The sequence below is a fragment of the Chelonoidis abingdonii genome, chromosome 7, assembly GCF_003597395.2.
Source record: "Chelonoidis abingdonii isolate Lonesome George chromosome 7, CheloAbing_2.0, whole genome shotgun sequence".
In the NCBI taxonomy this organism is placed as follows: Eukaryota; Metazoa; Chordata; order Testudines; family Testudinidae; genus Chelonoidis; species Chelonoidis abingdonii.
The window spans coordinates 29,804,143-29,820,497 of NC_133775.1; the positions used below are offsets into that span (position 1 = coordinate 29,804,143).

Genomic DNA, 16,355 nt, shown 5'->3' on the forward strand with positions numbered 1-16,355 from the left:
CTTGGGGGTCCCCAGGGAAGGTTTTGGGGGGACCAGAGTGTACCAGGCACTACAAGTCCTGGTTGGTGGCAGCACTACAAGATCTAGGCTGGTAATTAAGCTTAGGGGGATTCATGCTGGTACCCCATCTTTTGGACTCTAAGGTTCAGAGTGGGGTTTTATACCATGACACCCCTGGATGGCGTTGGATGTTCACAAGAAAAGCAAGACATGCTTGGTGGGTTCAAAGGAAAACTATCCATTAGAGCTGTGTATCTGGAGAATATTACCCGCAGCAAACCAGCTGGTATGCATTGACTTTTTGTCTTTAGAAGTGGACAGAGAGAATATTGGGAACATTTTATTAGTGACTAACCATTTTAAGTGGTATGTGCAGGCATATCCAACATGTGACCAGAAGCCACTACTGTTGCTTGAGTGTTGTGGGAGAAATATTTTTCAGTGTATGAACTTCCAGCTTGGATTCATTCCAACCTAGGATGGGATTTTTAGTTACCTTCTAAAGGTGGTGCTCAGGATGGTAGGAATTAAAAAATCCAAGACAACCCCTAATCACCACAAGGTGACCCTCAGCCAGAGCAGTTTAATCAAACTCTGTTAAATATGCTGGGACTTTATGTCCAGAGCAGAAAATAACTTTGAGCCAGCATGTTGTAGTTTTGGAGCATGCATACACTCAGGGCCAGTGCAACCCATTAGGAGACCTAGGCGGTTGCCTAGGGCTCTAGCATTTGGGGGGCAGCTTTTCGGGTCCTTCGGTGGTGACCGTGGCAGCCGGATCTTTGGCCACCCCGGTCTTCATTAGCATTTAGGCGGAGGGGCTTGGGGTGGGGGGCACAGGAAGGTCTGCCTGCAGCAAGTAAGGGGGTGAGTGGCACGCAGGGGAACCATTCCCCGCCCCAGCTCACCTCTGCTTCGCCTCCTCCCCTGAGCACACCACTCGGCTCTGCTTCTCTTCCTCCCAGGCTTGCGGCACCAAACAGCTGATTGGCGTCGCAAGCCTGGGAAGTGGGAGAAGTGGAGTGGGGATGGCGTGCTCGGGGAGGAGGTGGAGCAGAGGTGAGCTGGGACAGGGAGCTGCTGCACAGCTCCCTGGGCTGGGGGGAGCTGCTGCAGCGGGCAGGGCACAGGGTGGGGGGTGCATAGAGCTGCCTCAGGGCGGAGTGGAGGCAGAGAGCTGCCACAGGGCTCGAGGGGGCCGCAAGGTGGAAGTTTCACCTAGAGTGCGAAACATCCTTGCACCCGCCCTGACTACACTGCCACAAAGAATAATGATATGGGAGTTACATCATATTTCCTGATGTTTGGGCAAGAACAAGATTACCCATCGACCTGTGCTTTGGCATATCAAAGGATAGAGATAGCTCTGAGACGCACCAGCAGTATGTCTCCCAATTAAGAGAAGTTAATGGGATGCTTATCACTCAGCTATGGCTGCAGCGTGCAAGAACGCAGGCAGTAACAAGCACCAGTATGATGCTGGGGGGTTGCAGGAGCTCCAGCCAGGAGGCAGAGTTCTATTGCAAAATTTAGGAGTTGCTGGCAAACACAAATTACTTGACAAATGGAAGGCACTACTTTACCTGGGAGTGAAAAAACTGGGAGATCTTCCAGTCTACAAGATCAAACCTGAGCTGGGGCCAATGCAAATAAAGACAGTACATGGAAACTTTTACTACCAGTGGAATAGTTAGTAGGCACTCCCCTACAAAATGGGCCATGGCACAGGACAGGGGTATACAACCTATGGCACGTGTGCCAAAGGCAGCACCAGAGCTGATTTTCAGTGGCACTCTCACTGCCCAGGTCCTGGCCACTGGTCAGGGGGTTCTGCATTTATTTTAATTTTAAATGAAACTTCTTAAACATTTTTAAAACCTCATTTACTTTACATACAACAATAGTTTAGTTCTATATTATAGACTTATAGAAAGAGACCTTCTAAAAACATTAAAATGTATTACTGGCACACGAAACCTTAAATTAGAATGAATAAATCACACTATTTCTGAAAGGTTGCCAACCCCTGGCATAGGACCTGGGTGGTAAAAAGGTGCTGGACCAAGACCATCTTCCAGCACAGGTAGTGGGCCAACTGGGGCTAATCCACCACTACCCAAAACATCTGAGAGTTAGCCTGAGGAGGAGAACACTGCCATGGTATATCCTAGAATGGAGACTACATTCTGGCCTCAATTTCCTGAACTCAGTGAGAGCTCTACTTCTTCATTCCTAAACTGCATGGCAGAAACTTTAGACCCGTTGCTGGCAAATCTGTGCCACCAATGAGACCAACCTGGAGAAAGAAGTCTGCCCAATCAGTGCTTCCAGACCTCCTTGAAGAAAGGCAGGAATCAGATAACCCAGCTAGTTGTTGGACAATGGGGACAAACAGGTGAAAGGTGCCCCTGCTGCTCTGGAGCCTCCAGTACTAGAACAGGAGATGCATGGGCCTATGCCTGAGAATAAGTCCACCCTGCCCCAGCAATGCCCATTCTTAATAGGCATGATGGGGTTATCAGGCCAGTAAACAGGCTAACTTATGATGTTCCTGGGGTGGCTAGTGAAGAACTGATACACTTGGCTCACCGGCTTAACCATAGTAGACATCCTAAGACCCTATGGGGAGAACTAGTGGACCCGGTCTAATATGGAGTGCAAATGGCTAGGATGACAAATTCTCAGCGGTAAGGAGAATGTGAGCAGGGCCTGAATGTGCTCTCCCCTGACATCTAGTGACAACCTGGGGGAAAACGACTTCAGGAGTGGACCATATTTGCCTAGGTGTCCACAGATGGAGCTGCTTTACCAAATTGATCACTTTGGTGCACAACTTGTACCTCCTGTGTCAGATGCTGCGTCATGGTGTTCAATAGTCAGGAGTATCCCAGGACTCGAACTACCACTTTAATCCTGATAATCCTGGCCTCCAGGCCAAAAGTTACTCTTCGCAACCAGACATTCAAAGGGTACATTTTAATTCTTTTTCTTAATTATCTTATTATACAACACTCAAAAGTGTAAGAGATGTTTCACAGAAGACAAATAAGACACAGCCCCTACCCTAAGGAGTTTAGAGTCTACATTTTAGATGTGACACAATGAGTAACGATGATAAACAGTAGGGAGACAACGGGGTCAGGAAGGATAAGTGTTATAGCAATATGATCGTATATATGCCTGGTTTATGTATCACACATTTTGCGGGTATAGAAACAGGTGCAACTGCAAGTCTGGTTCTCTTTGATTTGAAGCAGCTTTTATTAGTTTTTGCTTTCATTGTATTTTCATGACAAATGAAAGGTATCTACTGTCAACATACTACGGCAAGCATAAAGAAAGAAAAGATATTCCAGTCTCTTCATTTCCCATAAGAGTACTATGATCAATAAGAAACTCTATGGATCTTTTAAAAGGATGGGAGCTCAGGCAACCTGAGAGAAACTTATATTGTACTTCATTGATTCAGAAAGCTAGTACATGTTATAGTCAGTCATCTAGATTTGAAATACCTACACTTTAAAATATGTGTGTACATTTTTCTTTTTAAATCTGCCACTCTTGTCAAGAAGTTAAACACCCAATGCAACTATATCCGCTGTTCTGGTGATTAAAAAGAATATCCCAGTTTTATTCTCCCTCTGCTGTCCACCTCATCCTCTCCCCTGGAGTGAAGGTTCTGCTGCTGGAGAAGAAACCCAGTAGGATCTTTTCTGTGATGCCCCTGAGGGGATCCAGTTGAAATGAGGCTGCTGCTCTAAGAAGCCTGATGCCTCAGACCCATAGCCCGGAGAGTGGGGAGAGCTGGTTGCCTAATCCTTTTTCTGGTGTGTCTGCAGGAGACATCCCCGTGGCTATTCTGGCAGGGAGGGCACTGTCCCATTCAGACAAAATGGGAACATTAAAACAAACTAAAGCTGCTTGCTAAGGGAGTAGAAGATGTAAAAATCAGACCCAAGAAGGTAGATGCTTAGTTGGGGTAAACTGTGCTATGACAATTTACACCTGCTGAGGATCAGCCCCAACATGCCTGACACAAACTCACAACAGCAAGGAAATGTAAAGTCAACTTATAGTACATACCTTCTTCTCATCCTACTCTACTACTAACTAGTGATTCCTTTCAGCTTGGCTGTGGTTACAGGAAGAGAGGGTTATTTTTGAAGAAACAAATGACTAAATTCTTTGGCCTTTCTATTCTCTCCATGCATACACACCTCTAGCTCCCAAAGTTTAGCGAAGGAGAGGAAGAACAACTTTGTGGGAGCCCCTTCTTTAAAAATTGGCAACACATCGCTATGCTCCATAATTATCTCCAGAAACACCTACACCCATATATTAATTTATATGAACTACTATGTGGACATGATTATACCTTTATTTTCAGGTATTCAGAAAAATACTTTCCTGGGTTACTCAGCCCCCTAATTGCATTAAAAGGCATGAAGCCATCTGTGCCCATGGTGAAATATGCTGGAGCTGGAGGTACAGCATTGTCAGGTGTCTGCCACAGTCTGTGAGATGCCCCAGCACTAGAAATCAGTATGAGCCCAAGGCTAACTGTGTTCACAGCATGATGCTTTTTCACAACATCCTTCCTACAACAGCAGGGCTAAAGAAAGACCAGACTCCATCGCTACAGATAGAAAATGACAATGAGAGAAGGGGGAAAAAAACTAAAAACACAAGGAAAAGTGTGGCAAAATCTGAATGGTCTCTGCTCTCTACTCCAACGTACTGTGATCCTAGACTGGAACATCATGCCTTGGATACCGCAGTGATTAGGTACTTTAAAAATACCCAGATTATACATTAGATTCATTAGGTTTTATACTGAGATATTGAACAAAGTAATCTGTATCTTCAAGGTCAGAATGGATTAAGAGACCAGTCCTTCCGGATTCTCAGCAATTGGTCCTCAGAACGTTTTAGAACATACTACTAATCAGTTCAGGGATCAACCAAAGATGTTTTAAAAGTGGGATCTATTGATGAGCTAAATTTTATATCCTTTCTATTTTAAATAGGTTACATTGTTCAGAATATATTTTTTCCATAGGCTTTTGAATCCATTTACTTAAGAGTAAAGATCCTTCTGTACTTAGATTTAAATACATGAGGTATATTGTATAAGGTATATTTGATGTTAATTATTTTTAAAAAGTGAAATAGTAAAAAATATCCAGCTTATTGACAAAAGTAATGTACATTGTAAGTGATTTCAGTGACTCCTGTTGATTTTAATATTATTTCATTGTTTTTTTATAATTTTGCTGATCTGAGATTTGCATGTGAGATCTTTGGGGACAATTGTCAGACTCTTGAAAGATGAGGAGAAGCAAGAAACATGCTCCAATACAACTGACCATTTTGCACTGCTGGAACAATGTTCAAATAGTGCAGCTTTATAAGAGCAGAATATTGTCTTCACTGCAATCCACTGCAAAATTTGTGTGTGATAGGTTCAACAATAATTCATATTCCTACCTGCTGTGAATTGGAGAAGTGAACAGAGATGTGACAGAGGAGAGTATGTTGTATTTAGTTGTGCAGGAGAACTTCTACAATACTGAAATTTGACTAGAACGTGGCGCAAGTCATTAGAAGGGACATCCCTCTCTTAAAACCCAGATTGGCCTCCATCCCAAACTGATCCTGTGATAACTTGCTTTCTGAAATTTGGTGACATCAGAAAAGTTGACTCGTGACACTGGGACAATAGACAACATTATTTATGTTTTTAAAAAGTCCTTTAATATTTAGAGATTCTTGTGTTCCTTTGATTTTTTCCCATCTCTCACTTTGGGTCATTGTCCTACAATGTGTCCCAGAGATTTGGACTTTGGAGACTGAGAGGTGTTGAATACTCTGTGAACTGCCTATGATGTGCTCTAAAACTCAGAGAGCAGCAGCTTAAGAACATCCCCCTTATAGAACAATCCTATAGAATATAAGAGAGATGAAGCCAGCATGATTCTATAGAAATGTAATAGGGTTCTATAAAACCACACCAAATTTAATGGAGAATGTAATCTTTTCCATTGGTGCTGCAATATTATTTGCTCCCCAACCTCTGAAAGTCTGGCTAGGCAGGTCATTCTCATCCTTGGTTCTGACTTAGCTGCCGTGAATCAGGAAGGATTTTCTTCTCATTGCTTTCCTCTCTGGCTTTTAAAGATAGCAGTTGGAGGAGGAAGGAGCAAGTCAGGGAAACAAAGAACCCAAGGCAGGAGAGGAGAAGACAACTGATGGAGAGAGAGAAACAAGAGAAAGGGAGTGAGGCATGAGAGGTGAAGGGCTAATAGCAGTGGAGGTGGGGAATGATGGTTAGAGAGAAATGGAGGATAGAAGGACAATATGGGAATAGAAAACCCAAGACGTGGGGGAAGAGAACAAGATAGGAAGGGGAGGCCTCCCTTAAGGGTGGGAGAAAAGGAACAGAGAATCCAAGGAAGGAGTGAGGGGAACTGGACCCAGGGAGAGAAAGTATTCTAGGGGCTAGGGAGAGCAGACTCAGAGGGGTGGAACAGAGGACCTGGGGAAAAGGAAAATGGAGGCAATGTACAGACAAACCCTGAGGTGGAGAGGAATGGAGAGGTTAGAGGCCATGGGGCAGGATAGCAAAGAACCAAGAAAAAGAGAAATAATTAGTGCTTCCTGTTTATCGCACCTTCTTTCCCTATAACTCACTGCACTTTACAAAGGCGGTTAAGCATCATTCACCCCATTTTAATGATGGAAAAACTCAGGCAGAGAGAGACTACAATGAAAAACATAAACTGAAGTGACTTGTCCTGATTAGTAGCAGATTCAGGGACAGAAATCAGACATCTCCACTTGAATGTCTTGAGAAAAGAGAGAAGAGATTTCACACAAAGAAATAAATACTGAATTAACACCTGAAAAGAATGTAAGATCAGAGAAAACTAATCTGAGGGGGGAGGAAACTATACTTAAGCAGTGAAGAAAAAGTGAAGTGAGGTAGAGACAAAACTGTCTAGCCTCCAAACCCTTTCTATATCTACAAGCACCGGTGAAAAGTAAAATTAAAAGATTATTGAATATACTAAAAATAAGAAGGAAATGTCCATGACTTAAACAGTGATACAGACCAATTCATTAGAGTGAATTTAGATTTGACCCAAAGTTAAATCTTATAAAAAGAAGTTTTAAACCAACAGATCAGTTTTTTAAAAAAAATTCCAATGACAACAGTTGTTTTTAAACTAATAAAATTTTCCCTGCAACATTTGCAACCCAAACATTAGAGCAGAGAACCTGAAAAATAAAGTCATTCATTCATTTTCGCTGCCCAAGCTGTGAGAAATGCACAAATTAAATAAAGAGCATAAATAACAAGCAAGTTGGGTTCTTCACATTCTTTCATTTGGTTGTTGTTAGTAAATGCCTTTGTTTACAACTGATAGCTTTTTAGGTTACAGATAAAAATCAAAGTCCGGTTATAAATGCCTCTGTTTAGAAGTTTTACTTTATTTCATCTTATCTCCCACTTGACACATTCTTTTCTACTCAGTTTTAGATGCTAAACAGGTCACGTTTAGTTGCCAGTGAACTCTGTGCTAAACTGATTTGACTGCTTCAAAATAAATAAGTGAGCACAAAAATATACCTTAACATTTAACATCACTGCTTCTCACTGCATTAAAAGAACATTAGTATCTCTTGTTAAAACTTACTGGCAGGTGACACGCTGCTGGCCGCTGCATTGTTACCTCCGAGTCCTGGATCACTGAAATGAGTAATTGCTGCTGCTGCTGCTGCTGCTCTATAAAAGGTATCATCTTAATATCAGAGGAGGAGCAATGATCGAAGGGTTGGCCTCACAAATGCAAATATTTCACAATTTATTTAGCAGCATGGCATTTTTTTTTTCTGCCCTGGGCAGAAACTTTAATGAAGGAAAATATCTATGGCAAAAAAGAAAGCTACAGCTAATACAGAGACAAGGGGACTGATCCTGATCTTGAGCCCACTGAAGTCAATGGGAGTTCCATTTAAGTGGAAGCAGCACTTCAAAGACAAAACAATCACTAAAAACATTCCAAGGATGAAATCATAACTCTGTCGTGGTCTATGGCACAAGCTAAGACATGAAAGATATTTGGCTCCACTAAAAGCTAGTGTAATCCTGCAGTGGGGGACGGCTACTCAGCATCAACCCTGGGTTGTCTATGGGTACATCTAAATTGCAGTAACAGGGTCTCTACGTCAGTGGGAGTAGACGTACCTAAGCTAGTTTAAATCTAGCTAGCTAGCTCAGGTCCCAGAGTAGTGAAGCTGCAGCAACATGGGCTACTCCAGCATTTACCTAGGGTTTCACGTAGGATTTGCAGCCCACACTAAAATGGCTTCACTGCTCCAGGACTCAAGCTCTCTCTACACAAGCTAGACATACTTTGTGTGGCTGCCAGACCTCAACCCTTGGGAGCAGTCTATAACTCCGCCATGCTGGCTGCTAGGAATGACATCAGAGAGGCCCTATGCATGTGCGGTTTCTTAGGCTCTGGAGAGGGGCAGGTTACTCTGATGCTTAGCCATGATGAAATTCAGAGAGGTGCATGTCCCAGAGATCAGTACTGGATGACTATCTATCTTAGGTCCTTATCTGCCCCCATTACCATAGTACCTGAGCATCTCACAAACATTAATTGTATTTACCCTCACAATACCCCAGGGAGGAAGGAAGAAACGAATTATGAACCCTATTTTGCAGATGGGGAATGGAGCCACACAGCAGCAGGTCACACAGGAAATCTGTGGCAGAGCAGGGACTTGACCCCTTGTTTCCCCCAAGTCCTAGGCTAGTACCCTCAGCACTAAACCATCCTTTTTCTCTCACTGTTCAGAAAAGCTGGGAGAGAAGCAGCATGGATTGAGGCACAGTGTCTCCTGTTCTTCCCCAGTGCCTGGGGATGAGGACACATTCCCCCAACACTTCCATCCAATGTTCCCCACTGGCACTTCTCCCCTTTTTGGGAAGCATCCTCATCCACTTTTCTTCTTGCCCAGTTCTTCTGCAGGCCTTGTTCCCAGGAGCTGTGCAAGGATAAATGGGAATGAAGATCTGTGGAGGGCTCCTTGGGAAAAATTCAACAGCAAGGAGCTCATTTGAAAGATCTCCCCACCTTCCTGAGCATCTCTGTTGGTCCCATCATGCAGCAGGCATGGACAGCAAGGAGAAATGTGGAGGAGCCCGGCTCCCCCTCCTCTGCTAAAAGCAAATTTAGAGTCCCCCCTCCACCGCATCCTGGGCTCCCTCTTGTTTCATTCTCTTCCCTATGTCATGCAAGATGATACAATGTCATCACCGCATGATGGCAACACCCACAACCACTTACAGCCAGTAGAACTGTTGAGCTCCCCCTTCTATTGGGCTTTACTGCGTGACCTCTTCTGTCAGTGCAGTACAGGAGAGGACTCTTTGGGGCACCCAGAAGGCCGTTGTTAAAATTCTGCCACCAAATTGTGTGAGGACTGGGACGATTTCCAGGCCCTTTAAGGAGTTCTCTCTTCCCTGGATACTACTAAAGCTTTTCTAGAGAGATTTGTGTCTCTTGCTCATAAAATACTTCTGAAGAGCTAGTTCTATTTTCTTAGAATGAGCTTGACTCCACTCAATGGCTGGTATTTTTTTAAAATGTCCTGCCAAATAATGCACCTCATTTGCCCCCCTTCCAATGGTACACGTATCATATGGTGCTGTACTATTAATCCACTCCATGGAGTTTTCAGGATCAAAGTACAGAAAAAGTATTTAACTGAAACAAGATAGCCAGCAACAATACTTGGCAATGTTCAAGGTAACATTTGTATGGAGTATACATAACTTCAAACTTAGGGTGACCAGACAGCAAGTGTGAAAAATCAGGACGGGGAGTAATAGGCGCCTATATAAGAAAAAGACCCAAAAATCGGAACTCTCCCTATAAAATCGAGACATCTGGTCACCCTATTCATACGAGGAGCTGAAGAGAGGAAGAAGGAAATGTGGGCTGCTGGATAGGGAACAGCTGAGGATTTTGAAAACTGTGTGAAGCAATTTGGGTTTGAATGATTAGCTGGATAGTTTGCCAAAAATGATTGTCAGTGAAACAAATTACAATGTTAATGCAATAAAGGTGTGATATTCAGGAATGCTGATAAGGGACTGTTCTTTATTTCCTGGACACAGTCTCAAAATGGGTCATAATTACATAAGGTTGGTACCACTGTCACATGGCAGGGTTCAGTATTCACTTCCTCCAGTGGTTCCTGTTATATATGCTGTGTTTTTGAAATAACAAATGCAAATAATATTATAGTGTCTACTAAAAATAACAGCCACAAACTAATATAGATAATTCATAAAATACAAACAAGTAGAGATTTATAGAACCTTCATCTGAGCATTGGACATGGGTCAGTAACTACCATCGTTAAACCTCAGTGGGTTTTTGATCACAAAGCCATTTCTTGTTCTCCAAACAGTTCCTTCTGCAATGGCCTCATCAGTTGCTTAGATAGATTCACCACCTGGAGTCTGTGTCTGATATACTTGATGGGGCTCGTTCTCAGTGAAGGTGGACAGGTGTTTCCTAGCACTGCCGATAGCATCCTAGATGCCCTCAAGAAACAGAAAGCCAGTGTTCTCCTTGGTTTTGTCTCAGGTGTCTTCTGTTCCTACTGTAGGATTGACCCTGTGGGTGGTTATGATGCCTAACTTTGGTGTGGGTGGTTAGCAGTTACCTTAGCAAGCTCCCAGTCACTTTTGTTTGGAATCTAACATTCCGTCTGACTTGGAATGGAGGTAACTATGTACTTCTGTTCTAGTTCATTGGCATGCAGCTCTTTTACAAGTACTTCAGAGGCTACATCTACGCTACAGCCGAGATCGATGCTCTGAGATCGATCCCTCGCCTATCGACTTACTAGATCTAGTGAAGACCCACCAAATCGACAGCAGATCACTCTCCAGTCAACCCCTGTACTCTACCCCCTACGAGAAGAGTAAGGTAAGTCAACAGGAAAGTTTCTCCCATTGACCCCCCGTGATAACTCGACTTAAGATACGACGATTCCAGCTACATTATTCACATAGCTGGAGTTGCGTAGCATAGGTCGATTTACTGCAGTAGTGTAGACATAGCCAGAATGAGTTGTCTTTGGCTCAAATGCTGGTTAGATGCTGGCACTGAGATTTTTGTACTGAACATCAGTCTTTGAATGCTGATTCCAGTTAAGCACTGTGAGTTGTGTTGAGTGAAGAATATGGCTTGATCCCTGGAAATCAATGTTCCTGCTCCTGCTTTTCTTTCTTTCTCTTAAATAATCAAGCTCTTTTCTGCATGTACTGAATTTTCTGCTGATTAATTTTAGTGTGCATAGCATGGATATGACATGGTGTGCTTAAACTGATCTGTGAAAGAGAACTGCCCAAATGATCCTTCTAAATTGTGGGCCATTGTCTGTTGTTAACTTTTCTTGAATCCCATGGTGAGGAAACTGTAATTTATGTTTATTGGCATTGTGACATAATGCATTGTGCAATCATTCAATTTCAAAAAATCCCCATAGTAATTCACTAGTAAGAGGCCATCTCTTAAATTTAAATAGATGTGTGCCAAACTGAAACAAGAGCAATCAAGAATTCCATGTCGTTTTAGTGGTTATTTTGTTTCCTTCATCTATTTCAGATTTCACACCTGGATACCTCCCCTTCAGTGGCAGCATTCACATCTGGCCACAACAGGACATTTTGGGCTCTTGTCTTATATTTTTCAGTGTCCAGATAGGCACTGTGAATCATGCTTAGCATTTTTGACCTTGTGTTTTTGGATATCATTACCCAATGTCCTTTATACAGAATCCCAAAATGTGCAGCAATTTCTGCTCTGTGGTTTAAATAAGGTTTTATGCTTGGAGGTGGATAGGCTTTTATGATTAACTATCCATCAAGGATTATTATTTTCTCAAGTTGCCTGTAAAGTTAGGTCATTTGGGGTTTCCCCTTTGTGTGTGACAGTTTCTGTTTTTGGAAATATCCACTTTATCCCAGCAATGCATTTTAAAATGTGCCTGTTGAACATTGTGCTAAGCTACCAATATACTTTGTATATTTTTTCCATAAATGTCTAACTATTTCCAACAAAGTTGGATTTAATTTAAGTTTATTTGCCCTGGTGTTGCCCCCATTCTTGTTCATGTTTATGGCAGAATGTGTTTTATGTAAGACGGAAAGCAAATTAATATATTCCACAGTCTTTCACCCCTTCTCTGCAAGCACATGGAGCCTTGGGTATGAGGCTTTTTATAGAAAATTGAGGGGAACATTTGTGGGAGACTCTTTGTAAAATATCAGGAGCACATAACTGATCTTTTGCACTATTTTCATGATAACTAGCTGCTCCAATGGAACTGCTCACATGCTTGAAATTAAACACATGCTTAAATGCTTTCCTGGATCACGATCAGACTGCTCAACACTTTGCAGAAACAGATGACATTCTCAGACACCATGGTGTTGGGCACATTATTTACACTAGATTAGTCAAACCAGTGTGGAGTTCCCATGTAACAAGGGCCTAGGATTTGGCACTAAAAAAAGAAATGTAAAGAGGTTTGGTTCTAACAGCATCTGAAGTAAATCCAGCGTAGAGTATGTATAATGAAACTAATTTAAAGATGCCAGCATGTTAAATGCAAGATAGATTCACATTTAGGTAAAAGTTGTGGACTAGGCTAAGCTCTTCAAAAAAAAACATACAAAATGTATTGCATAAACTACCATGTATTTGGCTATATAGTCATGAGAAGAAAAACATTTCTTGTAAGAGGAAGGAGGTGTGGCTAGAAACACCTACTGAAAAGATTTTAAAAAAATGAAACCTGCTGATGCTGTTCTGTTCATGTGTTTGAAGTAATAATTAGGCATCTAGCATCCAATTAGGATAATGACTACTGCTTTTTGAACACAGATTTTCTAAGCTTGAGAGACCAGTTTTCACAGAACTCTTTAGCAAGGCTTTTATGTGACAAGCATTACATCATCAGAACAAACTGATAATGGCAAATCAGAGATCCTAAGGGCAAACCTTGGCTTCCTCAACTTCTCAGGATTGAGTTTTCCAAATTAAGGCCAAGTTTTTCAAAAGTGGTCTGTGAATTTGTGTGCCTACCTCATGTGCTCACAACACTAGTTGAAATCAATGTGAACTGCATCTGCTCAACACCTCTGAAAATCAAGTGCCAAGATGTCTTAAACTGGGCTTGAAAACTGAGACAGCCAAAGTTAGATGCTCCCTTTTTAAAAAATAAAATAAAATTAGGACTATGCTTTGCATGTGTCACATACAGACACTTCCTCTCCATACTCATAAATACTAATTTCACTACCCGAAGAAAAACAGTAAAATGAACCAAAAAAAATAAAATCATATACTATTTTTTTCTTCTACAAGAAGCCTAGCTGGAGGTTTCCTAGTATGATGAGGTCAGATTGACACACATGGATTCTTCTTTAGTATGATCGGTCTTCTGATTAGTAAAAGGTCAGCAAAAGGCAGTGTGATGGATGTGCTGAGGGTGAATCAGCTGCTGCTATGCTTGCTCTTAGCTGCAGAGTGATAGGTCATAAGGAAGAAAAAGATTCTGTAGCAGTTGGTGAGGAATAGGGTCACAGAGGCAGGGTGTCTGGCAGGGGCATTATTTGCTATAGAGTATGGGGGGCAGTTGTGTCCCTCCCCCAGACTTTTCATAGGTTGATGTGCTCCATTATATCTTCTGCTTTTTTCCTCCCCCAGATGTTACAGGATATAATATAATGTTCTGTATACTGACACAACTTTGTCCCCTTCTCCTCCTGAATGTTTTTTGAAATGATGCCCCTAGAGTCTAGAGCATGGTGGTGTAAGCAATTGGTGGAGTGCATATTGGGACCCACCAGCTGCTAAGGCCCACAGAGCTTTGGCAGCTGAAACATCTACAGCACTTGCCTAGGAATACTACACCTGGAGCACTACCAGGAAATGGTGTAGCACGGCACACCAGAGACCCCACAAGGAGTCAATGATGACACTGGTGTACCTCTATGGACAGAAGAATGATATTCCATCAGAGAAGAATATGTCCATTAGGCAGGTTCTGACCTCCTGCAATCTCATGGCTTTGTTCAGCAACGAAACTTAACATTTGTATTACTTGTTCCATTGCTGGTAAAGTTTTGAGCTTTCCAAGTGCATAGTATCACTTCACATACTGCAAATCCCCAAGAGTCTGTCAAACTAATAACTGGTACCTGAACCACACGAGTCCTTTACACAGCTCCCATCTATTTCCACTACATTTGTTACTTGACCAAGATTACTCTATCTTACCTGGACCACGTTTCTCTATTTCTTCCTCTATAACAGTCAACTCTTGTACTGGAAGGTGTACGTGTTTATATTAGATTATGCTCAAAGTACTTGGATTTCTTTCAGCAAGAGAGAACTCCTTCATTACCATGTTCCAAGGTGGCTTGACAGGGTGACCAAACAGCAAGTGTAAAAATCGGGAGAGGGGGTGGGGGGTAATAGGACTCTATATAAGAAAAAGACCCAAAAATCAGGACTGCCCCTATAAAATCGGGATATCTGGTCATCCTACTTGAAATTGAATAGCATACTAATATGCCTACAATATATAGAAACATATCACACACAAAAAATTACATCCAAAGATATTAAAGTTGCAAGGTCAAGAACTCAAAAGTTAGGAAATGCCAAAATGAAGGGCTCATGCCACCTTAATTTGGCCTCTTTTGGTGTATGCATTATGAAACAATCTTTAGTTCCATAATTACCTACAATTTTTTCCACAGGGCCCCTGTCTCATTCAATGTACAGGATGGACAGTGAACACTGAATGGGTAGCTATTCAATGTTTCTTTTTGTCCTCATCATTCAGAGTGTGGCCCTGTGCATTATTTACTGCACACCATCCAAACCCTACACTGATTATGGAACTTAATTTCTTAATTGGCTTTTCAATAGTGCTCTCATTGTAGCATCTCAGTCCCTTACTAACATTAATGAATTTATCTTCACAACACTCTGTGACGTGAGATGGCATTATCCTCATTTGAAACCCCAGGAACTGAGGCACAGAGACTGACATCAAATGTCAACTAATTCTGGGTGCCAATTTGAGAACCCTAGGTCCTGATTTTTCAGAGTATTTAGTATTATCTAGTACTTTGTAGGTTCCGAGAAGAGCTCCCACTGACATCAATTGCAGTTACAAGCGTGCTCAGAACCTCTGTTAATCAAATCCCTGGTGTCTCAAGTTGAGCACCCAGAAATGGGGAGCACACTGTGGCCAACTGTGAAAATGTTGGTATATGAGTCTTGTCTGGCATCACACAGGAACCATTTTGCAGAAAAAGGGATAGAATTCAGCTCTCCAGGGTGGCATTCAACAGTCTAAAACCGGAGAATATTCTTTTGCTTTCTCATTCATTGCATACCTTCCAACTACTGCAACAAAACAAGGCAGGGATTCTACAGACAACAGCCTCCCTCACTACCCAACCCTAAACTTCCCCTGAGAGCATCTCCATCCTGGGCACTGAAAGAGGCAGAGTTCTATTGGAAAAAAATAGTATGTTATCATGTAATTGAAGACTGTGTCATAACACATATGCACAATGGGGCTGGCTTACACAGACAACCTTAATTCTGGCATTTCCTAACTTCTGTGTGCTTGATTTTGAAATCTTAACCTTCCTTCAATGTACTTTTTTGTATGCAATTTCCTATGGTTATAAACCATTTAAAATATTGAAAAAAACCCACAAATGTCATCACCTTATTCTCCCTTCCTCCCTGCTGCCACGGTTCAGTAGTAGGGTAGGAATCTTTAGATCCACAGCACAGCCCTCCTACTAGCAGTGGAGAAGGCTGTTATCTTCTGTGCAGACCTGCCACTAAAAGGATGGAGACACAGACATGGTGAGTCTGTTTCACACCTATTTGCTAGACAGCAAAAGGATGTTGAAGCTGTGGGATAATGGGTTCTGGAGGGGAGTGTGTTCTAGTAGTTACAGATCCTTCTCTACTTGTTGCTCTAGTTCCTCTCTATCCCTTTGTACTCCTACTCCCACCACCTCTACAGCTACTGCCCCATCCCCTCCCTGGTTCCCACCTAGTACCCACTGCTCCTATCCTTCTCTGACTCCTGCCTCTCTCTCCCTCCTTGTTCCATGCCCCTGGTCTTTGGCCCCCATCTGCTCCTGCCCCCTGCTTCTAACCCCCTCTCAGGCTCCAATCCCACTCCCCCCTCCTCCAGTTGCTCCCCCTTCTGCATTTTAGTCAGGCTGC

General features: G+C 42.4%; 1 protein-coding gene across 1 annotated transcript in view; it reads right to left on the reverse strand.

Annotated features, from left to right (window-relative positions):
• The window catches only part of LOC116835765 (uricase-like), a 44,674-nt gene extending 36,920 nt beyond the window's left edge, over window positions 1-7,754 (reverse strand). The window contains exon 1 of the mRNA XM_032798900.2: window positions 7,698-7,754. Coding sequence (XP_032654791.1) covers window positions 7,698-7,727 — 30 coding nt within the window. The 5' untranslated portion in view covers window positions 7,728-7,754. The remainder of the gene's footprint in view (window positions 1-7,697) is intronic.
• Between the last annotated feature and the right edge of the window lie 8,601 nt (window positions 7,755-16,355).